The sequence below is a fragment of the Oryza sativa genome, chromosome 4 (assembly GCF_034140825.1).
Source record: "Oryza sativa Japonica Group chromosome 4, ASM3414082v1".
In the NCBI taxonomy this organism is placed as follows: domain Eukaryota; kingdom Viridiplantae; phylum Streptophyta; class Magnoliopsida; order Poales; family Poaceae; genus Oryza; species Oryza sativa.
This window is the reverse complement of record NC_089038.1, coordinates 24277758-24302134: the sequence shown is the minus strand read 5'-3', so window position 1 is coordinate 24302134 and position 24377 is coordinate 24277758. Positions and strand designations below refer to the sequence as shown.

At 52.0% G+C, this 24377-nt stretch overlaps 5 protein-coding genes across 6 annotated transcripts; 3 read left to right on the top strand and 2 right to left on the bottom strand.

Annotated features, from left to right (window-relative positions):
* Window positions 1-9465: 9465 nt before the first annotated feature.
* On the top strand, window positions 9466-11407 carry LOC4336150 (2-oxoglutarate-dependent dioxygenase DAO-like). The gene is made up of 3 exons (NM_001402379.1): window positions 9466-10227; window positions 10327-10645; window positions 10865-11407. The coding sequence occupies exons 1-3, from the start codon at window positions 9887-9889 to the stop codon at window positions 11105-11107; spliced, it is 903 nt and encodes a 300-aa protein (NP_001389308.1). The 5' UTR covers window positions 9466-9886; the 3' UTR covers window positions 11108-11407.
* Window positions 11408-14051: 2644 nt separating this feature from the next.
* Window positions 14052-16208, top strand: LOC4336149 (protein THYLAKOID ASSEMBLY 8, chloroplastic). Its single transcript, XM_015778599.3, has 2 exons — window positions 14052-14428; window positions 15383-16208. The coding sequence occupies exons 1-2, from the start codon at window positions 14114-14116 to the stop codon at window positions 15839-15841; spliced, it is 774 nt and encodes a 257-aa protein (XP_015634085.1). The 5' UTR covers window positions 14052-14113; the 3' UTR covers window positions 15842-16208.
* A 64-nt stretch (window positions 16209-16272) lies between these two features.
* Window positions 16273-17859, bottom strand: LOC107277892 (NAC domain-containing protein 23). Its single transcript, XM_015779374.3, has one exon. It carries the CDS (start codon window positions 17574-17576, stop codon window positions 16728-16730), a length of 849 nt encoding a protein of 282 aa, XP_015634860.1. The 5' UTR covers window positions 17577-17859; the 3' UTR covers window positions 16273-16727.
* A 1100-nt stretch (window positions 17860-18959) lies between these two features.
* On the top strand, window positions 18960-21878 carry LOC4336148 (uncharacterized). 2 transcript variants are annotated; one of them, XM_015778353.3, is made up of 2 exons: window positions 18960-19601; window positions 19891-21878. In XM_015778353.3, exon 1 carries the CDS (start codon window positions 19061-19063, stop codon window positions 19589-19591), a length of 531 nt encoding a protein of 176 aa, XP_015633839.1. In that variant the 5' UTR covers window positions 18960-19060; the 3' UTR covers window positions 19592-19601; window positions 19891-21878. The 2 variants fall into 2 exon arrangements, with proteins under 2 accessions (XP_015633839.1, XP_015633840.1); XM_015778354.3 differs by having other exon boundaries at window positions 19885-21878.
* A 101-nt stretch (window positions 21879-21979) lies between these two features.
* Window positions 21980-23432, bottom strand: LOC107276440 (putative protein Brevis radix-like 5). The gene is made up of 2 exons (XM_026025121.2): window positions 23125-23432; window positions 21980-23033 (listed from the first exon to the last, which is right to left on the bottom strand). The coding sequence occupies exons 1-2, from the start codon at window positions 23203-23205 to the stop codon at window positions 22176-22178; spliced, it is 939 nt and encodes a 312-aa protein (XP_025880906.1). The 5' UTR covers window positions 23206-23432; the 3' UTR covers window positions 21980-22175.
* Between the last annotated feature and the right edge of the window lie 945 nt (window positions 23433-24377).

The following is a 24377-nucleotide window of genomic DNA, read 5'->3' as shown; positions in this document are numbered from 1 at the left end:
ACACCCGAGGGGGGTGCGGGGTTGGCCCGAGCCCGAAACCTGACACCCGATCCCCCTTTAGGGGTAGAAGCGACGAAGGTGTTCGATGTTCCACGGGTTAGGCAGCTCTGTGCCGTCGCCCGTGGCCAGCCGAACGGAGCCCGGCCGGGGGACGCCGATCACTCGATACGGACCCTCCCACATTGGTGAGAGCTTGCTCAATCCAGCACGCGTTTGGACGCGGCGTAGGACGAGGTCGTCGACGCAGAGCGATCGGGCCCGGACGTGGCGCTGATGGTAGCGCCGCAGGCTCTGCTGGTAGCGCGCGGCTCGGAGGGCCGCGCGTCGCCTTCGCTCTTCCAAGTAATCGAGGTCATCTCTGCGAAGCTGATCTTGATCAGCCTCGCAGTACATGGTGGCCCGAGGGGACTTCAGGGTGAGCTCGGATGGGAGAACCGCTTCCGCGCCGTAGACGAGGAAGAAAGGCGTTTCCCCGGTTGCTCGGCTTGGCGTGGTTCGGTTCGCCCAGAGCACCGCTGGCAACTCCTCGATCCACGAATCGCCGTGCTTCTTGAGGATGTTGAAGGTCTTGGTTTTAAGGCCTCTGAGGATTTCCGCATTGGCGCGCTCCACTTGGCCGTTGCTTCTGGGGTAGGCAGGTGAGGCGAAGCAGAGCTTGATGCCCATGTCTTCGCAGTAATCGCCGAAAAGTTCACTAGTGAATTGGGTGTCGTTATCCGTAATAATACGGTTAGGCACTCCAAACCAGGCTGTGATGCCCTTAATGAATTTAAGTGCGGAGTGCTTATCGATCTTGACGACCGGATAAGCCTCGGGCCACTTAGTGAACTTGTCGATCACGACATACAGATACTCAAACCCGCCCGGGGCCCGCCTAAACGGTCCCAGGATATCGAGCCCCCAGACAGCAAATGGCCATGAAAGTGGTATGATCTGCAGGCCCTGGGCCGGCTGATGGATTTGCTTGGCGTGGAATTGACACGCTCTACATCGCCGAACCAGGTCGACCGCATCATTGAGAGCTGTTGGCCAATAGAAACCTTGACGAAAGGCTTTGCCAACCAAGGTGCGCGAGGCGGAGTGGGCTCCGCATTCGCCTTCATGGACATCGGCAAGAAGCTCGACGCCTTGTTCCCGAGGAATGCACTTCAGGAGGATTCCGTTAGCTGCGCGCCGATAGAGGGTCCCTTCTACCAGCACGTAGCGTTTGGAGATGCGCTGGACGCGTTCACTCCCTTCGCGGTCCTCGGGTAGAGTCTTATCTGTGAGGTATGCTTGGATCTCAGCGATCCAAGCAATCAATCTAAGGGAGCTGGGGGCGCTCCCCTCGGGTCCCGAGGCCTGGACTCCGACGGGCCTCGGGGGCCTGTCAGGCGCGTCCGTCTCCCCTAAGGGGTCGGGTCGCGCCGACGGCTGGGCAAGCCTTTCTTCAAAGGCGCCCGGTGGGGTCTGGGCTCGCGAGGAAGCGAGTCGTGAGAGTTCGTCGGCAACCGTGTTATCCCGTCTGGGCACGTGCCGAAGCTCTATCCCGTCAAAATGGCGCTCCATACGCCGTACCTGGCGCACGTAAGCGTCCATCTGCGGGTCAGAGCACCGGTACTCCTTACAGACCTGGTTAACGACTAGCTGGGAGTCGCCTAGCACCAGGAGGCGGCGGATCCCCAGTCCAGCTGCCACCCTGAGTCCCGCAAGGAGTCCCTCATATTCTGCCATATTATTGGTCGCCCGAAAGTCAAGGCGAACCAAATATCTAAGGACGTCTCCGCTCGGCGAGGTCAACGTGACCCCCGCACCGGCGCCCTGAAGAGACAGGGAGCCGTCGAACTGCATCACCCAGTGGGCGGTGTGAGGCAGCTGCGAGGGGCCCGAGCTGGCCTCGGGGACTAAGACGGGCTCGGGAGCTGGGGTCCACTCTGCCACAAAATCGGCGAGGGCCTGGCTCTTGATAGCGTGGCGTGGTTCAAAATGCAAATCAAACTCAGAAAGTTCGATTGCCCATTTCACCACCCGTCCAGTACCCTCTCGATTATGCAAGATTTGGCCGAGGGGGTAAGACGTAACCACCGTGACCCGATGCGCCTGGAAATAATGGCGCAGTTTCCTCGAAGCCATCAGAATAGCGTAAAGCATCTTCTGGGCCTGAGGGTATCGGGTCTTGGCGTCCCGGAGGGCCTCACTAACAAAGTAGACGGGCTGCTGCACCTTTCGGTGGGGCCGATCCTCTTCGCTAGGGGCCACATCCCTGGGGCGCTCTTTGTCCAAGCGGCCTCGCGGGGTGCACTCGTCTTCTGTGCCGACGACCTCGGGGTCGGAGGACGACAGGGGCGGCCTTCCCACAGTGGCCTCGGGGCCGTCCTGGGGGTCGGGGGCTCCTGGCGTCGTCGGACAAGCGGGCAAAGGGCCAACTCCGGCCGTCAGGGGCCTTAGGCCACCGTTCGGCTCGGGGGCCTCTTCTCCCTGCTGTCTCCCGGGTCGAGTCGGCACAGGGTTAGCCTCGGGGTCAGAGGGCGATAGGTGCGGCCTTCCCGCAGTGGCCTCGGGGCCTTCCTGGGGATCGGGGGCACCTGGCACCGTCTGACAAGCGGGCAGAGGGCCTGCTCCGGTCGTCGGGGGCCTTGGGCCACCGTTCGGCTCGGGGGCCTCTCCTCCCTGCTCTCTCCCGGGCCAAGCCAGCACAGGGTGGGGGTGCGCGGAATGAGGATTGTCCTCATCGCGCTCCACAACCAACGCCGCACTAACCACTTGCGGGGTCGCCGCTAAGTAAAGTAGCAAGGGTTCATTTGGCTCCGGGGCGACCAGAACTGGGGGAGAGCTGAGATACGCCTTCAACTGAGTGAGGGCACGTTCAGCTTCCTCCGTCCAAGTAAACGGCCCGGAGCGTTTGAGGAGCTTAAATAAGGGTAGCGCCTTCTCTCCTAGCCTCGATATGAACCGACTTAGGGCGGCCATGCAACCGGTGACGCATTGCACATCCCTAAGCTTGCTGCGGGGCGCATCCGCTCTATAGCTCGTATCTTCTCGGGGTTGGCCTCGATGCCTCGGGCGGAGACCAAAAACCCGAGAAGCTTGCCCGCAGGTACACCGAACACGCACTTATCGGGGTTCAGTTTTATGCGGGCGGAGCGGAGACTCTCAAAAGTTTCCGCTAGATCCGAGAGTAAGGTCTCTTGGTTGCGCGTCTTTACAACCAAGTCATCAACATAAGCCTCAACATTACGTCCTATTTGGCTACCCAAAGAAATTCGAGTAGTACGTTGAAAAGTAGGACCTGCATTCTTTAACCCGAAGGGCATTGTCGTATAACAATAAATTCCTATGGGGGTAATGAATGCAGTTTTTTCCTCATCCTCCCTAGCCATGCGAATCTGATGGTAACCAGAGTATGCATCTAGAAAACACAAAAGGTCGCACCCCGCTGTGGAGTCGACAATCTGATCTATGCGAGGCAGGGGGTAAGGGTCCTTAGGACATGCCTTGTTAAGGTCGGTGTAGTCGATGCACATCCGAAGCTTGCCGTTCGCCTTGGGAACGACCACCGGGTTCGCCAGCCACTCCGGATGGATGACCTCGCGGATGAATCCGGCCTCTAGAAGTCGCGCCACCTCCTCGCGGATGAAGGCTTGACGTTCCGGGGCCTGGCGCCGCACTTTCTGCCGGACCGGCCTTGCGCCCGGCCGCACGGCGAGACGGTGCTCAATCACCTCCCTGGGGACCCCGGGCATATCCGCCGGTCTCCATGCGAAGACGTCAGCGTTTGCCCGCAGGAAAGAGACGAGCGCGTCTTCCTATTTGCCGTCCAGAAGACCACCGATCCGTGTGGTCTTGGACGGGCCGTCGCCCAGGGCAACCTCCTTGACCGGGACCTCGTCGCATGTGACTATCCGCTGCCTCGGGGCGGCGGGGGCGGATGTGCCAAGCCTCTCGTCGCCACCCTCGGGCTTGGACGCGGCGGCGAGGTGGTCGGCGCGCTGCTCCATACAAGCAAGCGCGACTTTGAGGTCGCCATGGACAGAGATGGGGCCACCGGGGCCCGGCATCTTCATCTGGAGGTAGGCGTAGTGGACCGCCGCCATGAACTTCACCAACGCGGGCCTCCCTAAGACCGCGTTGTAGGGCAGACTGAGGTCCGCCACATCAAAGTTCACCCGCTCCGTGCGGAAATTGGCGGATCCACCGAAGGTGACCGGGAGGTCGATATGACCTAGCGGCCAGGTGTGCCCCGGCGTCACACCGATAATCGGCTGGGACGGCCGGAGCACCATCCCCGGGGCCTTGATGGCGTCAAAGGCCGCGGGGGAAAGGATGTTGAGGGCTGCTCCTCCATCAATGAGGACACGCCCCAGCTTCACGTTGCAAACAGTGGGGGAAACCACCATTGCGATCTGTCCTCCCCGGGCAACGCACGGTGGGTGGTCGGTCTGGTCGAAGGTGAGGGTAACCTCCGACCACCGCGCCCGGCGCGTCGCCTCATGAGTAGGGGCCGCGGCCAGAAGCTCTCGCTTCATGGCCTTGAGGCTCCGGCGAGAAACGTGAGCACACGCTCCCCCATCGACAGTGGCAATGGTGGCCCCAGGCTCTTGGAAACCTAGGTCATCATCGCCGTCATCGATGTCCTCGGCGGGGGCCTTCTGCTTGGCCTCACTTCGCCGATTGCCGGAAGGAACCGCCGGGGACTTGCCCTCTCGGCGCTCCTGCCTCCTCTCCTCCTCCCACTTCCTCGTCCGCTCAGCCAAACTTTTGACTGCGCGGCAGTCCGCGAGGTCGTGAAGGGAAGTGTTGTGGACGATGCACCACTTGCCGGTTGGGCGCTCCCTGCTGGGAGCGCCGGCCTCCTTCTTTTTGTTGCCCGCAGGCCTCCCCTTTCGGGTGGCCCGCGAAGCGCCCTCGACGGCGAGGACATGACCCTCGTCGTCGGTATGGGCTGACCTCTTCTTCCTCCTCCTGTCACGCCGCCCTGTCTGAGCAGCGGATCCGGGGGCGGCCGAAGCTGCCACACCGGAACCGGAGGGGTTCCAGGTCCATGCCTTCTCCTTACGAGCTACTCGGTCCGCGAGCTGAAAAAGCTCCGCGGTAGTCTGGGGCTCTTTGGAGGCGATCTTTTCGAGCATGCTGTTGTGCCGCACACCCCCCCTGAACGCGTAGATCACTGCGTGTGCAGGGATGCATGGCATGGTGTTGCGGACTTGACAGAACCGCTGAATGTATGAGCGAAGTGACTCATCATCCCTTCGCTGGACTGCATGCAGGTCCGCTTCTTCACCTGGGCGCGGATATGTGCCTTGAAAGTTCATGGTGAACTGTTGGCACAAATCCTCCCAGGAGTGGACCGACGCGGGTGGCAAGTTCATTAGCCAACCCCGCGCCTGTCCCTTCAGGGCCATGGGAAAGAAATTCGCCATGACCCTGTCATCACCCCCGGCGGCTTCGATCCCGGTCGTGTAGACCTGGAGAAACTCGGTGGGGTTGATGCTCCCATCATATTTTTCGGCGATGGTGGGCCGGAACCTTGGGGGCCAACGGACGTTCCGAAGGCTCGCCACAAAGGCTCTACAGCCGACACCACCAACCGGGGGCACGGAGGGCTGATCCCCGTGTCCGCGTTGAGGTGACACTCCGGACGAGGAGGCGCCCTCCGTTGCGTGGGGAGCACGTCGACCATTACGCCGGCGCTCGATATCGATGCGGGCATCTGGCCCCCCACGCTGATCTTCCTGGGTCGGAGGCGCTGACGAAGGAGTGGCGGCCGAATGGCGAGCAACAGCCGCCGCTCGCCGCGCCCTCCGCCTTGACGACACGGAGCCGGTGGTAGCAGCGCCAGAGGTCTTGGTGGCGGAGGACCGCCCACCAGCACCTAGGCGCTGCCGTGCTGTCATGACCAAGTTGGCCACGTCGTCCAGCCAACGTTGGGCTGGAGACTCCGGGTCAGGGACAACGGGCGGGTGACGTAGGAGCGCGCCCGCAGCTTGGAGCGTGCCCTGGGGCGTGCTGCCGTCGCCGTAGACGAGGAGGCGACGCTCCCCATCTCGCCGCCCTTCCCCATCACCCGTGGACGTCGAAGTCGCGGATCCTTCGACCCTCTCGAGCGCCTCCTCCCGCCTAGGACTTTGGCGTGGAGGGGGCGGTGGAGTACGAGCTCGACGGCGTGGGTTTGGCTCCCCGTCGTCACCGCTAACACTCGGAGAGAGGTTGTGCGCCTTTGCTCGTTCGGCCATTGGGCTGAACAGGAAAAGCTTGGCACACACGAAAGAGTGCGAGAGCTCAGAAGATCACTCGCAGAGCCCCCTACCTGGCGCGCCAGATGACGGAGCTTGGGGCTCCTCACCGGGAGACCGCGCAGGCCCCCCTTTGCCGGTTCGGCCAGGGGCCCTGGGTGAGATTCTAAGCTCCTGGTCTGTGTGTGGAAGGTTCGCGAGAATGGAAAAAGCACAAGACACGGGCGATGTATACAGGTTCGGGCCGCTGAGAAGCGTAATACCCTACTCCTGTGTTTTGGTGGATCTGTGTATGAAGAAGCTACAAAGTGCCAGCCAGCCCCTGATCGTTCTCTTCTTTTTCTTCCTAAAAATCCTCCCCCTTCTAAGTGGGCAAGGTCCTCCTTTTATATCTCAAGGGGATACCACATGCACCATCTCTCTTTTTTATGGGGACTTATCCTACCTTTTCATAATCAGACAGAGACTTGTATGGTTGCCGTCCGAATGACCTTCTGATGGGACGGCCCACACCTACCTCCACTTCCGCCGGAAGCAGGTGCGACGTGGGAACATGGCTGTCTGCTGACGACATGACCAGTGTCAGACCGGTCACAAATCGGTCATTCTTGTCCACCACGCGTCAGTTTATCAATCTGCATGTTCGCCCTTCTTCATACAATATCTTGCCAGTAATGGTTAGGATGAAGCCTGGCATATATCTGACCGGAACCAACGTGCCATCTCCAGGAGTTAACACGCCGGCTTCGGCTAGGGACGAGTGCTTGGAGGCTCTCGTCCTGACGGGATGGGGCGAGGCGTGCGTCAGACCGCCTGTCGCCACCTAACCCACGATCTGACCGGTCTGTGACTAGTCACAGACCGGATAAACGAGTGCGCTGCACTGCGTTTGATACGGCGTGATGCGCTCGTCCAAACCGCAATAAATGTGGTTAGGTGAGCCCCGCTATGCTCACCTACCCCATATACGCGGCGCAAAACCCACAAGGGGTCGGGGCGCCTCGGCCCTCGGGGCCGAGACGGGAGCGGTCCGACCCCTCGGGGAGACAAAGAGAAGGGCGGCCGTATCACCCTCGGGCCCGACCCCCCCCCCCCCCCCCCCGAGGGGGTTAGGCCACGTGGGTGATCGTGTCTGCCTCAAGTCTCTAAGTCATGATACTCCCGGTCCCATGTCACCGACAAATATAATATGATATCACCTGTCATATATATGTATTGTGTCTGGGAGTCCGTGTTGCAACTGGCTATAAATCTATAGCCCGCTTCTTTTCATTCTTCTCTTTTATCTCCTTGAGAGCAAGTTTAATAGGATAGCCAACTATTAGCTCCAATTCATCTATAGACAATCTAATAGCTTATTCATACAATAGTTATACTACACTATTAATACCTGGTCCTACTTGTCATACACACACTACGTCTTGAAGTCTGTGCTACAGCTAGCTATAAATCTGTAGTCCGCTGCTCTTCTCTTTTCTCATTTATCTTCTTAAAATATGTTTACAGCTGGCTTATAGCTTGCTATTGTTTCTGCTCTGATATGTGTTTATAGCTGGCTTATAGTCTGTACCTGCTCTTAGGAATTAGTTTTTTTCTTCTTTTGGAGAGATCTTAGGAATTAGTTGATTGCACTTTGCACATAGGCACATAATATGCCGGTGGGGCGGTGGGGGATGTTTCAGACTCTCGTGAGGAAATATTATTCTGTCAGTGAGTAATAAAAAAAAATTATTTGCAATGGAGAGACAATGGAAAGTAGGCTTGATATGTTGTTCAAGAAAAATCTGTATACAGTTGCAATTTATCTTGTACGAAGTCCGCAGGCTGTTTCTGTTTCAACCGGTGATATTCTAAGAAAGTATTGTAAACTTAGCCTTCGAAACAGGTTCGAGGTTGTAAGGTCCATTTTTTCTTTGATTAAAGATACAAAATTTATCTCTGTTTCATTAATATACTTTATAAATTGATAAAAGATACTACCTCCGTCCTATTATAAGTGCAGTTGTGGATTTTTTTTAATGGAGGAAGTAAATTTTATAAAAAAAATATATGTAGAAATTACTGTAAAATATCATATAAATCTATTTACCATGTATCTTTTTTTTTATGTCCGTATTTAATCTCCATTACTCGAACTGGGCCTAAGGAAGCAGGTTACCCGGCGTGCAGATTCACACGGTCTCCGGCTTCCTCATCGTTCTCCAGGAGCCCAAGGTGCTGGACCAGCCGCCGGCAAGTTCATTCCCGTCGACCCCCTCCCGGCCTCGTCCGTCGTCAACATTGGTCAGGCGCGTACCAACCACCGTTCTCGCGGAACTCCGACGACGGAGACGACAGGCGTACACCCCGAACCCAAAGCGGCAAACACCCCGACGGCTCGCTCCCCCCCGGTTTCCCACGTACCCCCGCAGGCCGCAGCCCGCCGAGCCGCGAGAGCTATCTCACGCCGAAACGCCCGTGCAACGTCGCGCGCGCGCGTGGTCGCGACGTACGGCCTCGTCTTCCCCCACAACCTACCGGGGGACGCCTCGAGCCACGGCGCGCGCCTGTTCCACATCCACCCGAGGGGCCCGAGTCCATGGCCGTACGAGAATTTCACGGGCGCGTATGAGAATTTCACGGGAACGGGCGTGCGCAGTGCGCTGGCTGCCACTGCCAGTGGGTGGCGCCGGCTAGTGGCTACAACTACTACTTTGGTTGGACCCCGCCCCGCACTTGAGCATACGCTGCGTCCGAGCGACCCGACCCACTCGCCCCAGGCGCCCTGTGTCCTGCAATGCTGGCCACAGAATGGATTCATGCCAATGCGCTGCGCGTATATAGGGGAGAGGAGCCACTACTAACTGAGATGGAACGCAGCATGCTGAAACCGAACGTCACGGATGACGACTTCATCAGTGTGGATTGCGTATCTGGATGTCCCCGGTTCTGCGCAGCGTTATCCTCGTCGTTGCCTCTGTCTATGTCAGAAGACAAACAATGAAACAGCGGCACACCAGGTGTGCAGGATAATTAAGATACTGAACGAGAAAAAGAAAAGTCTATACGTACTAACTTTTTCTTACTAAATTTTTACTAACACTGACATATCATGTTATGAGTGCATTTAGATTTTTTATAACTTACATCTACTTGAATCAAACGGTTGGGATGATTGTTAGTACAAATTTAGTAAGAAAAATTTAATACGTGTAGCAGTGCTCCGAGCAAAAACCTCTTATAAAAATGTTCCCTTCCATTGTCGTGGGATACCAGAAGCAAACACTGCGATCATCCGAAGCAATCTCAATCTCACCTGTCCATATCGCGCACGAATTCGTAAAGTGCAAGCTAGAAACATGTGTCACATGTCGTGCTGATCGTTCGATCCACCACGGTGCGAGCGGTGAGTGTCGTGACGAAGCAAAGGCAGAGGCAGCAGCGGGAAACGGCGCCCCCCCGTGTGTCGATCGGCTGTCTCGCCGAACAGGGCAAATACGCCAACAAAAAACGGCCTCGTTTTCCCTTGCTCGCACGCACCGTGTCGCTCCCAGGCGACAAGCCGTGGCGCGACTCGCCGCCCCCCTGCGCCCCCTCGCCCCCGCGCGTCGCTTTCACGTCGCACCTCTAAATACCACCACCCCGGACTCGGCGGCGAGCCCCCGCGCCAAGAACGAAAGGCGAGAGTGAGAGAGATGGTGGAGATCCCGGCGATCGACCTGCGGCTGGCCGGCGGCGGCGGCGGCGCGGAGGAGACGGCGAGGCTGCGCGACGCGTGCGCGCGGCTGGGCTGCTTCCGGGTGTCGGGGCACGGCGTGCCGCCGGGGCTCCAGGCCGAGATGAAGGCCGCGGTGCGCGCGCTCTTCGACCTCCCCGACGACGCCAAGCGCCGCAACGCCGACATCATCCCGGGCAGCGGCTACGTCCCGCCCGGCACAGCCAACCCGCTCTACGAGGCCTTCGGCCTCTGCGACGCCGCCGCCCCCGCCGACGTCGACGCCTTCTGCGCCCGCCTCGACGCGCCGCCCCACGTCAGGTGACCATTTACTGATCTTGCACCGCCCCCCAATCCCAATTGGAATTGCGATTTTGGTCTCAAGAAACGGATGAATTAATCCGGGCCCGGATGAAGCAGGGAGACCGTGAAGGCGTACGCCGAGAGGATGCACTCGCTGATCGTGGACGTCGCCGGCAAGGTCGCCGCGAGCCTGGGGCTGCACGGCGCCTCGTTCCAGGACTGGCCGTGCCAGTTCCGCATGAACAGGTACAACTACACGCAGGACTCCGTGGGCTCCCCCGGCGTGCAGGTCCACACGGACTCCGGCTTCCTCACCGTGCTCCAGGAGGACGAGTGCGTTGGCGGGCTCGAGGTGCTCGACCCCGCCGCCGGCGAGTTCGTCCCCGTCGACCCCCTCCCCGGCTCGTTCGTCGTCAACGTCGGCGACGTCGGCCAGGTTCACAAACATATCATCAAAATATATTCAATTTAATTACTAAAATTAATAAGATATATCCCTCCGTCGGTGCTGTAGGTGTTGTTATTTTTCTATAAATTTGATTCAACCTAAAAATATTAAGAAAATATCAAACGACTTATAATTCGAGACGAAGGGAGTAACTACTATTCCATTTTTCGCGGGAATTTCTCACCGAATCTCGGTGTGTTGTCTCAGGCGTGGAGCAACGGGAGGCTGCACAACGTGAAGCACAGGGTGCAGTGCGTGGCGGCGGTGCCGCGCGTGTCGATCGCCATGTTCCTGCTGGCGCCCAAGGACGACACGGTGAGCGCGCCGGGGGAGCTGGTGGACGGCGAGCACCCGCGCCGGTACAGGGAGTTCAAGTACGACGACTACCGGAGGCTCCGGCTGTCCACCGGCGAGCGCGCCGGCGAGGCGCTCGCGCGTCTGGCGGCCTGACACCTGGCCACGGTCCATTGTCGCGACCGTTTATTACGCGGAGTGCTCACTGCTGACTAGAATGTCCATTAGGCCTCCCTGTATGGCCGTGTCGATTCTGAACAATAAAATCTTCGACGTACGACAGTGAAAAAAATTTGTAAAGGATGCTGAGGGGATGGGAATTTTAGGGGTTAATAAGTCTTTTGTTTGGCTGGAGGAGATGATGAGTTGTAGGAATAACTGGAAGGTGGAGTTTGTGAGTAAATTCCCACCTTTTTAATATAGAGGACTATAATTGGGAGGAAAGTCCCTTTCTGAGCTCTCTAATTTTAGTTAGTTGAATCTTACACGTCCACCATCACGTAAAATCTAATTTCCATCACCATAATTCTTATCTTTGTCAGTATTTTTTTTCTTTTGAAATACAATACGTGTACACTCACCCCTATTAACACGCACACCCTATAGAACAATGATAGTAAATATTTCCAATTATTAATTCCCTCCGGTAATAAAATGTATGGTATTTTAGATAAGTTTTGGGTAAAATTTTAAACTTCGACCGTTAATTTTGTATTATAAAAAATTCATAAAATATAATACATTTATGATAGTACCTTTATGATAGTACCTTTTAAGGTACATCTATGTGAACCATTTCTTTTGTAACAAAAAAAACTAAGTATTTGAGAAGTTAGTGATGGTCGAAATTTCAAAAGTTTAATCAAAATATATTCTAAACATCGACCGGATGGAGTATTTGAAAATGTGAAGTACTCCATCCGTTTCACAATGTAAGTCATTCTAGCATTTCCCACATTTATATTAATGTTAATGAATCTAGATAAATATGGAAAATGCTAGAATGACTTACATTGTGAAACGGAGGAAGTACATAAACAAATAGGGATAACTTAGCACATTTACTTGGACAAATTTACGAACACCTCTTCTTTTGCAAAACTAGCTGGGTGGCCCGCGCAATTGCGCGGCTAGCACCTAAACAAAATCTATTTTTAAAGTATGATTTTACTTAAAATTTATTAAATAACTATCTCATTGTCTTAAGAGTTTGAAAGACCAAACCTTATCATCATCGTGTTTCTAATTATATAATTTTTTTTAAAAGTCACACCAGTTGCTACCCCTTATGTCATCTTCTTCTTTATTTGCTTGCTCGATCTACCACTATTTCTATTCATTCTCCTTGGAATCTTTAAAAATTGTATCTTATAGTTTCTAGAGTTTATTGTCATGTTGGGCTTCGTTTTTATAATTTCTAGACGTCCCATCAAACGTTGCCATTATACTCCTCTATGTCCCGTCCACTGTCTCTTCTCTTTATTGTCATTGAGATTGTAAAAATCGAACATAATTATCGTTTGGGTTCATTTTTACTTTCTAGAAGTCCCGCCAAACCGTCAGCGGCTTTGCCATTGTACTTCTCTACGGCTCGCCCGCTGCCTCCCTTCTTTATTGTCATTGAGATTTTAAAATCGAACATAATTATTATCGTTTTTTCTTTACTTTTTAGAAGTTCCAAACTTTTTAAAATTTAACATTGTAGTTTTTAGAGTTTATTGTCTTGTTGGGTTTCATTTTTTATAATTTTTAGAAGTCTCGTCAAACGATGCCACTATGCTACTCTACGGTCCGTCCGCCGCCTACTCTTTATTGCCATTGTGATTCTAAAAATCGAACATAACTATCGTTGGAATTCATATTTTATTTTCTAAAAGTCCCGTCAACCGTCGGTGGCTCTGCAATTATACTTCTATATACCCCGCTCGCTGCTTCTCCTTTTTATTGTCATTGAGATTTTAAAAATCGAATATGATTATCAATAGGGTTTATTTTTTTTTACTTTCTAGAATTCCCAGCAATCGTCTTGCTCGTTTGCTTCACGGCCTGCCTGTCGTCCCTCCTTTTAATCATCATTAGGATTCTATTTGGTGTTTTATTAGCAGTTTTTATATGCCATATCAACCGCCAACATTCTACTCCTTTATAGACATGTTACTTAATTTATCTTGTCGTGTGTTTTAGATGGTCTTTTCTTTCAATAATCTTTATTTTTATCACAAATTTTAGTTATTTATAAATTGTATTCCTAATTAAAATCATATTTTTATTTTTCTAATTTCAAAATTTATTTTTTTAAAAAAATTAGTTAATACCGTATTGTGTTCTTTAATGTTTTTATTTTTTATTTTCAATTTCAGTTGTTTCAAAATTGTATTCCTTCTTGTGCTCTGTTTTAATTTTTCTAATTTTGGATATTATTTTTTTATTCAAAATTTTAATTAATATCGTATTGGGTTCTTATATGAATTCTTTTTTCAATATTGCTTATTTTTAATTTCGAATTCCTACTTGAATTCTTCTTTATTTTCTTTATCTAATTTCGGATTTATTTTTATTTTTATTCTGAATTTTAATTAATCTCGTATTGGGTTCTTATACGGACTCTTCTTTTAATATTTCTTATTTTTAATTCCGAATTTCAGCTATTTTTAAATTGTATTCCTACTTGTACTCTCATTCCTTTTCTAATTTTGGATTTTATTTTATTTTTATTTCGAATTTTGATTAATCTCATATTGGATTCTTATATGGAAACTTATCTTAATATTCCTTATTTTTAATTGCGAATTTCAGCTATTTTTAAATTGTATTCCTACTTGGACTCTCCTTTTCTTTTCTAATTTTGGATTTTATTTTATTTTTATTTCGAATTTTGATTCATCTTGTATTGGGTTCTTATATGGAAACTTTTCAGCTATTTTTAAATTATACTTCTTCTTGGACTCTCCTTTTTTTTTCCGATTAATGTGGAAATTTTTAGCCCCCGCAGCAACGTGATGCTTCCTTTTAAAACTGTTTTAATAATAGATAGATAGATAGATAGATAGATGTCCTTTACTCCAATTTATATTTCTCATGGGCCATATGGCCATAGAGCAACCAGGCTGGCCCACCCCAAACTAATCCCAATCCTTCGCACGTTTACGGTGGCGACTGGCGATGCTCCCCGCTGCGGTCGTCCGTTCGTCACTCCGCCTTGCCCCTCCCCGCGCCGCCGCTCGTCGGAGAGCCGCCGCCGTCATCACGATGCGGGACAGGAGCAAGAACCGGAAGCCGACGCAGCGGGGTCGCTACCTCAGCACCGAGGCCATCCAGGCCGTCCAGTCCCTCAAGCGCGCCGCCCTCCGGGGCTCCCCCTCCGCCGCCGCCGCCGCCGTCCCCGTGGAGCCCAAGCTCCGGCGGCTGCTCAAGGCCGACATGGTCGCCGTCTTCCGCGAGCTCGCCGCGCAGGGCGAGGCCCTCCTCGCTCTCCAGGTACACCCCTCTTATGCCTGTGACTGTCACCGTGCGCAGTGTATATACTACAATTCTGTGATTCAGTTTGTCAGCGAATCGTACCAGATGTCAATACGTTTTGAACGCAATATCAAATGGCGTCAATTGTTACAAGTTGTGAAGTAGTATGATCTAGGGATTCAACAGTGCTACTCTCTCATGACTTAATTTAGGGATTATTATTACGTGAGGAACCAAGGCGAGATCAGAAATTTTGTGAACAAGGATTCAGCTAAAACCTGACATTACTGGAGTATCTGTGAATCTGTGATCACCGGTATATACTCACTAGTCACTACTCCTGAACAGTTCAAGGCACTCCACTGGATATTTTATCGTTCTAGTTTCTCATCCACTAATTTATCAATTATCAGTTTATCACTGCAGAGCCTTTGTTATTGAGTTAAGTGCTTAGAACCCTGCCATCCTTAGTAAATACTTCCCCCGTTTCATAATGTAAGACTTTCTAGCATTGTCCACATTCATATAGATGTTAATGAATCTAGATATACATCCTACATCATGAAAAGGAGGGAGTAGCATGATGTGCTGCTGTTCTGGCTGCTAGCCTGCTATTGAGTATTGGCCATCTAAAATTCTTGCTCGCCTTAACCCAACATGATTCTTTTTTTTAAAAAAAAAATGGAGATGTGTCGTGGATACTTTTTTCTAGAGCACAACAGGGGATATAAGTCTGTTTACTGTAGGATATGGATTAGGTTCTGTGTGAGACAATACAAGTAAAATATTAAATACCAGTAAAGTCGTGTTAACATATTTGCTGTGGCCTTGCTTACCAAACTCTCCTGATTGATTTGCTTTATCTATTCTTATCTGCATTTAGGATTACTAGATGGTGCTCACAAGCAGAAACTTCTCTAGAACTGAGGAATGGATACTGAGATGCCTCTCAATGTTGATGATTTCTGCTAGGTCTTTGAGGAGATCCGGAAGGAGCATTGGTACAAGCCTAAGTTGCTGTTGTACGTCGATATCGTGACAGTGCTGGCAAGCAAAGGGTTGCGGTCTGAGGTTGACAAGGTTTGTTCATATCTGAAGAGGGAGCAGTTGGAACCTGACACTGAAGGCTTCAATGTGCTTCTGAAGGCACTGCTGGATGCCGAGTTTACACAATTAACCATGGACTGCTTCCGTCTAATGAAACTATGGGACAGTGATCCCGACAGGATAACATACAGAACATTGATTAAAGGCCTTGAGTCCCTAGGAGAGATGGGTCTATCTGCTGATATAAAGTTGGAGGCGCAGAACGATTACGGTGACTTGGACTTTCTTGATGAAGAGGAGATGATCGATACTCTGGAACAAAAGAGCATTTGGCGAGGTTCATCGCTCATCGCGGAGAATAGGAGGGCACGAATTAGCTCTTAACAGGATGTGTCACTGGTAGTGATCTTACCACTCTATCTAATCTGCATTTCAGTATTTGTGAAACTTAGCACGGTTGCGTACATGGTTGTTTGACTGTTTGACAAGGAGATCATTGTGAAATACCAGGAAGCTTTTAGTATAGATGAGAAGAATATGATAGACATTGCACCCAGCAGAATTTGATGACTGGTGACGACTTATACTCACCTGATCATTCTAATGTAGAAGAAAGCATATCTGAGATCTTTTTTATGTTCATGCTTTTTTCCATAGATTTTTTCCCCCTTAAAAAGTTCTGTGTATAATCATGCATTGCTGCCTTGTACTTGAACTTGAGAAATCTAGTAATATGATACAATTCCACTTATGTGTACAATCTCAATCATTTATCATAGAGAAAGGAAGATCAATCATCGAGAGCAAGTTAAAGATCAGCTGGAGTTTCTCTTCATATCTGTTCATGTCTAATCAGCATAAGAATTCTATTCCATTATATTCCTCCAACTGCTAACAAAAATGCTATACGTACTGAAGAAACAAACAGTTCCTGCACGGCTAAAAAGAATGCGTCTGTGACGATCACGATCAGAATACAGGTGCAGCAAAGCACGATCAATTCGACAACATTTCGCATCAAATCAAAAAGTTCTCTCTGGATTTGAGTGAAGGATAGACCAACCTACCGAGGACTTGGATGATCGATGCTGCGTTGTCAACGGTTCATCGCTGCTCCATCTCGAAACTGAATAACGGAGAACGGGACAGAACGAGTCTGACGAAACCCACGATACGGTGGCGCCGCGGGGGGATGCGGGAGGAGCCGCACCGATCGATCGGCTCCCCGACGGAGGTAGACAAGAGCGCACGGCGCACCCTACTCCGCCGCTCAGGGCTCATCCTCGTCGGAGTAGTCGCCGTCCTCTGCCGCCGCGGGCTGGTCCTGGTCCTCGTCGGAGTAGTCGCCGTCCTCTGCTGCCGCGGGCTGGTCCTCGTCCTCGTCGGAGTAGTCGCCGTCCTCTGCCGCTGCGGGCTGGTCCTGGTCCTCGTCGAAGTTGCCGTCCTCGAAGCCCTGAAGCAAGTAGTCCACCAACTCGTCCTCGTCCATGACGGAGTAGTCGGAGCCTTCCTGCATTTCCTCGTCGCCGGAGCGGCCGGACGGTGGCGTTGGAGGTGGCACCGCCTTCGTGTAGATCTCGCGGACCACGCAGTCCATGTTCGCCTTGGGGTTGGGCTGCGCGTACGCGCGGCGGAACTCGGCGGCGCTCTTGTTGAGCCGGTACTCCTTCATCCGCCATCTCGGCCGCGCCGGCGTCGCCGCCTCCTCCCCCGCGCGGTCGGCTTCCTCGTTGGCGGCGCGGAACTCGTACTTGCGCCTGTACGCGACCGCCTCCCCGCCGTCCGCGCCGCCGGAGTACGCCTTGTCGCCGCCGCCGCACGGAAGCCATGCACCTCCGGGCACCTCGCGGCCCCGGCTGTCGGTGGGCTGGTCCCCGAAGAAGTAGGCGCGCACCTCGTCCCGCCCAAACACGTGGCGCCGCGGCTCGAAGGGGATCGCGGCAGGGCGCGTGGCGAAGACGTCCACGCCCTCCACGACGTCTCCCCTCTGAGGGAGGGAGTCGGCGCCGTGGATCGCCATGGGGCCGAGGTAGTTGGCGATGATCTGGCGGTCGCTGGGGCGGAAGCGGTAGCCCCAGGGCAGGTTCAGCACGGCAGCCATATGGGCGGAAGACGCCATTGCCGAGGGCGGCGAGGAGCTTCGAATCGGAGAGAGAAGTTTATTTTTCTTCTTCTGTTTTTTGTCCTTGGAGAGGCTGAATTGGAGCGGTGGAATTGAGGTTTGTGGATTTTGAAATAGAGTGGCTGTAAGCCTGTAATTTATAAGATGGCAGGGAAGTAAAAAAAAAAACAAAACCTGTTTGGAATTTAGATAGAGGTAGAGAGAAATAAACACAAATGTAAGAAGAGATGAAAACTTTAAGCAAAGTTTCAGTTTAATAGGAGGTTTATGGAGTTGAAATCAGTAATTAAGGCTCTCTTTGTTTAGGCTTAGGCTTATTGGCTTAGACTTTTAAGTCAGCTTATTGGCTTATATGATTTATAAGCCGGTGAATTTACTGTCCTAAGTTTAATGGTGGAGTCATACATCTACCTCACATAAGTCAAAAAAGCTTCTCCAACCTAGCTTTTGGCTTGATAGCGTTAGAGTGGCTTATGGCTTAAAAAAACCAAACGAAAAGGCCGCTTGTTTGTTTAGTCTTATACTTTTCAGCTTATAAGTTGGCTTATAAGTCTAAACAAAGAGGGCCTAAGTATCCTATAGGCTGGACGCAGTTTCAGAAATCAGAATTCTAAAACATCTGCTGGAACATTTTTTTTCTTTTCTTTGCTAACTCTAAAACGGATTAAGGTGCAAATCTTCCATTCAAATGACTATATAAGTAAGAATGTTAAGGTAAACATGCTTGTTTACCGAGATTCTTGTAATTAGCTCAATTTTGTGTTCCAAACACCTATAATCTCATGCTTTTTTTTCTACTAAGTTTATTTATGGTTCTTTGTTTTAGAGTATATATGTATTTCTATTTATCCTTACATTTTCACATTTTTGCGTTTCATACTAAAATCCTATGTTTTTTTTTTCGAAAGAAAGCCCGACACTCCATTGGAACTACTCCCTCGATCTACTTTTGATAATCATTTTTTCAAATCTGAAAATTTTATTTTTGATAGGCATATTTCAATCCAACAACTTATCATCTTAATGGTACTCTCCATTCTTTCATACAAGATTGGCTACATGGGCATCGAGGAATGTAAATATTAATGAATCGCTTGTTTACGAGGAATGACTAGTAGCATATTTAAATGGATGATTAGTATAATCACTTATCGTTGATCTGTGTGCCAAGATGAAATATGACTACCAAAAGTAGATGGAGGGAGTATTTGGAAGGTTTGCTTTTGGAAATTTGTTCGAATATTGGGCTTTGAGGCCCATAGCTTGTCTCCGGAGTCCGGACAGCGGGCTACTCAAACGCAGCCCATTATGAGCCCCGAAATAAAAAAAAATGGAAAGGCGTAATCTATAGTATACGTATTAGTATACACGGCGACGCCCAAGGGCTTATCAAACTCTATCCACTCGCCGGGGAAGCAAGCAAACCGCCGCCGCGTGCGCTGGCCACGCCGCCTCCGGCGACCTCTCCTCTCGCATCCGCCATGGCGGAGCCGAGAGCTAGATGCCGAGCTCCCCAGAGCAGCACTAGCCCCACCTGGCCGCGGCGGGTGGAGGCGCTGACCCATATCCTGACCCACCCCTCCCACTCCCCGTCGCTCCACTCGCAGCTCTTCCTCGCGTCCCGCGTGCCGTGCCCGCCACCGGGCTCCACCTACCCGCCGTTCCTCTGCCCCGGCGCCGGCGACGGCGCTGGCCTCCTCCGGTGGGCGCTCGCCTCCGTGTTCCTCCCGCGCGCCGCCAGGCTATGCCTCCCGCCGTCGTCGTGGCGGTCCCGGTGCCCCTTCCAGCTCCCGCCGCCGGTCGTGCCCTCCGCCGCCATCGAGCCGGCGCCGGAGCGGTGGGGCGAGGCGGAGCTCCGGGGTTACGCGCGGCGGCAGCGGGCGCAGAGGGGCCCCATGAGGGCGCGGCCGCCGCACTCCATCGCCGGGGCGGTGCTCACCATCGTGCCCAACGTCGTCATCGTCGCGGCGGTCATCCGCGAGCTGTTCTGGGTCCGGCCTAACCGCATCTGAGCCCATTGAGGTACGCGGATCTTCACCGGCGGTGCTAGGGTTTCGTGAAAGTGTAGTGCAGTGCAAATTCACATGTTGCGAATTTACGATCGTGTCGCGGTAGCAACTTAGGTGTAAAACGTTCTCAGCCTGCAAGGCTGTGATGTTGTTTGCAATTGCTCCTTTTCAAATTTTAAGCTACAAATTGCAAATGCAATTTATGTGCCTCGTACGTTGCGGATGTCGTAGAGTTCGCCTTTGCAAAGCAACTGGAGATTTGGATTCATCTGAATGACTGATTCTGAACATTTAAGTTGTAGGTACTTGGCAACGCAGGCTCCATTATAGCTCAACATAGATTGTATCTGATGCTGGTGATTCGGTAATTAGTGCAACCAGTGGTTTGTTTGCAACCGACTGAATGCCTTCTTTATTGAAGCAGAGCAGTACATGAGAGCTATAGATTCATGCTGTAGTACATGACATAGATACACATTTGGGGCTCTATCTCTTTTGAACCTGTTGATTATTTATGGCGAGATGTCCACTACCGATGTTGCTTGTGGGGTCAGGAGGTGCTATGATCTCAAGTTCTCAACAGCTCCATCAGGCATCTGGATCAAATTATGCGTAGGGCCCATTTAGCGAGTCCGTTGGTTACACTAAAGTACTGCTGCTACAAACCTTTGGCATTGGTCCTTGGAGCTGTTGAGCATACACTGCTTGCCTCTTTGATTGTCTAGTCATGACAAAGTAACGGATGTTCGTTGGGATAACTACATTCAGGTCCGCTACATGTTGTACTGGCTGCCGTCATTGGGCAGAGATATTTTGCTGGGATATGCCATCTGGGTCAAGTGTAGCACAATGGTACCAGTCCATATTGAGTCTGGATCTTATCTCCACACACATTGATTCTGTGGTGTTAGTCAAGGCGAATTGGTGAAGTATGTCTAGCCGTTTGTGTTGAGGACCACTTGTATATTCCTGAATATTCACTGGAAAAACACAAAGTTTGTAGAGTCAGCTCTGCCATGTTGAAATCTATGTAGTGGTTTGTAGATCATGCAGCGACTGGATGAAGCACAAAGTTTCCATCATCTTCCATGTTGAAATCCACCATCAGATTAATCTCTTGCCATGAGCCAGCTGCGGAGTTCTCTCCTTTGGCGGGTTGGCTGGATGAAGGGAGGGGGAGCCTATCAGGGGTGAACCGGTGCAATGCCCTTGTCTACCAAACAGCGGTGTTGTTAAATCAGACATCAAGGGGGCAGGAGAAGGTTTTGTTGTCCATGGTTCTGAATCCAAATGCAATGTCACGGTAGGGTGAAGGCCGTGAGTTGTTCATATGAGCCCTGAGCGGCCAAAAGGATGAGTTTAGACTTCAGAGTGCGTAGTTGACATGGAACAGAGATGACTCTGAATCATGATTTCTGGCTTTAGGCATGGGTATGGAACTGTAATAGTTACCTATAGTTTTTCTGGGTTCCACAAGACCGGGAGGAAATGCTTGACCAGTTAAATTTACATAGGACACCCAAGCAAGTCACTGGAGACACCAGTCTACCTTAAATCTGGGAAGAACTATGAGTAACTGCATGTTCTTTTCAAGGTTCTGGCTACAAGTAACAGTGGCGCCTCATGGGGACAATCGAGGGGCTAAGGCAACCCTGAATTTATTCCTTCTGCAGAGGTTGTCCAATTTCAAGGCATATTGTTCTTGTTCTCTTCTTGAGAGAATGGTAAGGTAGGACCTTTGGTGTCAAAGCTACATTTGTTGTAATCACCCCCTCCTTTTTCTTCTTGATACAAAAATAAACAATATTGCCTGTTCTCTTAAGTTGGCCTGCTATCTTTATTTGGATAGAAGTGTGGGTACATTTGTTTGTGATCAAATCAAACCGTGTTTGTTCTGGACATCATTTTTAGAGTTAAGAGCTTTCATTCAAAATAGAGTTTGAGAGCTCAGGGAAAGTTCAGGTGGAGGTCTGTTGGTGTTACCCTGCACAACAGCTGACCAAGAGTCTCTTTGTCGATCGCTTTGGAGGACAATTTATTGAGAAATTTTTAGCATGCGTGGGAATCGAGCAGGGAGATGACTCGTGATTTTGGGATGCCTTCTACTATCATTGATTAGAATCACGCATCTGTGGTGGAAAGAATGCAACAAGGCGTTTCGTCTGCTTTCAAACACCCGTCACATTTTAAAGATTTCAGTACTTTGTTTTACTCTTGGTGCTTTTCCCCCAAACCACCTGTATTAGCTACTACTGAACTCTCACTGATCACATTATGCTTCTTTTCTTCATTTCTTGTGTTTGAAATTCTTGAATCCCATGTTTGGTCCTGTTTTATCCAGCTGGGTCAGTGCAGTGTAATGGAAGTGCCAATTTACGAACAGACAGGATGTATCACGAAAAAAAATGTTTTGAAATGGTATTGTATGAATCAATACTACTCTAGAGTCTAGAACAATTAGAACAGTATAAAAAATATTAAAAAAATGGCGTACTCATTCTGCTGTGCTGCCTCCAAAATCCCCAAAAAAAAGAAAGAAAAGAAGAAAACTGCTTTGTTAGTGATTGATCGATGAACATGGATTTGTTTACGTCGGGCTGTGCTCGGTCGGCGTCGCGGGCGCGCCGCCGCCGCCGCCGGGCGCGGTGACGAGGCCGAGGATGGGGGAGCCGACGGTGCTGGCCGACCTGCCACCGCTGCCGCTGCCGCTACCGCTGCCACTGGACGGGCCGGAGAAGTTGGAGGCCGAATCGGACCCCTGCTCCCGCCGCCGGCGGTGGTCGTCGTCCTCGGACTGGCACGGGGTGGCGGGCACCGATTCGGAGTCGTCGTCGTCGTCGCCGCCGTCGTGCGAGGGCTCGGGCTGGACCACGCTGTAGAGCTCGACGATGGCGTCGTAGTTGTCCGCCCACCACCGCTGCGCCGCCCGGGCGCCGTCGAACAGCTCCTCGCTGAACCGTATCCTGCGGAGGTGGTTGGTGCCGTCGGGGCGCGCCACCAACGTCATCAGCACCCCGGGCTCCGGCTCCGCCACCCACTCGTGATCGCTCTCCTCCTCCTCCGCCGCCGCCGCCGCCATGGCATGATCCGTGGTGGCCATTGCCTCATCTTCCTCCACCACCCCGGCGCCGTCCTCCGGTGGGCAGCAGCACTTGTCGCTGTGCTCCTGCCCCCTCCCTCCTTGCTCGTCCTTGCCCCGCCGGCGATCGTCATCGCCGCCGCCACCACTAGTCGTGGCCTCGTTGCCATCGGCTTCCTGCGCCTGCGCCGGCGCGATCTTGGCCGACGCGGACGGCGCCGCCGCCGCCGCAATGTCCTTCCCCTCCATCTCCACCACCTCCTCCTCGTCCTCCTCCTCCGGCCGCTTCCCCCGTCTCCGCCGCCGCGTCCGCCCGTGACTCCCTCCGCCACCGCCCATCTTCACCTTGAGCGACATGGCCTTCATCTGCAAACGCACACAAAAAATCACCAAAAATCAAACTCACACCTCCATCCATAACACCATGCATTCACAGTGTGCGCAGCTGCTGGCGTACGTTCTTGGTGAGGTCCCTGATGATCCGGATGGACCTGATCCTGCCACCACCACCACCGCCGCCATGGAAGCACGCGTGCATCCTCCTCCTCCTCCGACCACTCGCTGATTATCCACTCTGTCTCCTCTGCTCATGGGGGCACCTGCGAAAGAAGGAGAAGAAGCAGAGGAAGGCGTGGGGGATGATTTTGATTTGAAATGCGCGTGCGTGCGTGCGTGCGCAGGAGCAGAGTATAGAAGGGGCAAAGCCGCAGCCGCAGCGGCAGCAGAGCAGCACGGAATTAACGGGCGGACAAACGCGCGGTGTCCATCTCACTAAATGCGGGGGAGGGAGAGATATAGTAGGAGTAGTAGTAATTCATGGCGCGCATTTAGGATTTCGAATCCGGTACGTGTATGCTCCAGCTAGGAAGCGAGCAGGAGTAGTACGCGTTTACGCACCCGCACGTACACGTACGGTGGATTTCGAAATTTTTTTACTACCTTTCGGTTCTGCTCGCCGGATACTGCTATACTTCCCGAACATTGATGATGGGTTTCATTTTCCGAAAGGTCCAAGTGTAACGTTGCGACGCCCACAGGACAAACAGAGATAGTAGAGAGGGGAGTGATACTGCTGTGCTGTACATCCGCCGTTCCAGAAGCAGCACGCCGCGCCGCGCGTGCGATACTGCAGGTGCGGGGTGCGCCGCGGCGGAGACGGGAGCTTGGCATGTGCCGCGCGTTTCGGTGAGAGTGGCGGGGATGGCGGGTGGGGTAGGCTGTGGGTTTACTTGTACTCCTAGTGTCAAAATAAATTAATTAATAACCTGAATAATACACCGAATTCGTTACAGTGTATTATTTACTCTTCTTTCGTTCCATAAAAAGCAAACTTATATGAAGAAGAAAGAAGATAACGAAAGGAAAATAAAACTTTGTATTTGGCAACTATCTTATGCTAGATTTGTTCTATGAGACAGGGGAACTATGTTGAGAGTCTTGAGACGGAGTAGGTTGCTCCAAGCGGGGCGGGCCTTTTACGAATCGTGATGGGCCGAAGTGGGAGGCCGGAGGCCTGAGGCCCAAGCACACACCGGAAGTGGGCCGGAGGCCCTATAGGCTGCACAATCTGCGCACTAGTGCGCTAGTGGACCACACGCCGGCTTTGCACCCGCCGTTGCTTTGCTTCCACCGTCTTCTTCTCGCTCGCCTGACACGCTTCCCGTCCCAAAGCCTCCGTAGTCCTCCGCCGACGACCGCCGCCGTTCCACG

Bases quoted from the DNA above. Each gene is read 5' to 3' on its own strand.
- LOC107276440 (XM_026025121.2), bottom strand. From the start codon at position 23,205: ATGCACGCGTGCTTCCATGGCGGCGGTGGTGGTGGTGGCAGGATCAGG. The intron at 23,034-23,124 runs GTACGCCAGCAG...GTGCGTTTGCAG, and splicing joins TCAGGGACCTCACCAAGAAC to ATGAAGGCCATGTCGCTCAA.
- LOC4336148 (XM_015778353.3), top strand. From the start codon at position 19,061: ATGGCGGAGCCGAGAGCTAGATGCCGAGCTCCCCAGAGCAGCACTAGC.
- LOC4336150 (NM_001402379.1), top strand. From the start codon at position 9,887: ATGGTGGAGATCCCGGCGATCGACCTGCGGCTGGCCGGCGGCGGCGGC. The intron at 10,228-10,326 runs GTGACCATTTAC...CGGATGAAGCAG, and splicing joins GACGCGCCGCCCCACGTCAG to GGAGACCGTGAAGGCGTACG. The intron at 10,646-10,864 runs GTTCACAAACAT...GTGTTGTCTCAG, and splicing joins ACGTCGGCGACGTCGGCCAG to GCGTGGAGCAACGGGAGGCT.
- LOC107277892 (XM_015779374.3), bottom strand. From the start codon at position 17,576: ATGGCGTCTTCCGCCCATATGGCTGCCGTGCTGAACCTGCCCTGGGGC.
- LOC4336149 (XM_015778599.3), top strand. From the start codon at position 14,114: ATGCTCCCCGCTGCGGTCGTCCGTTCGTCACTCCGCCTTGCCCCTCCC. The intron at 14,429-15,382 runs GTACACCCCTCT...GATTTCTGCTAG, and splicing joins AGGCCCTCCTCGCTCTCCAG to GTCTTTGAGGAGATCCGGAA.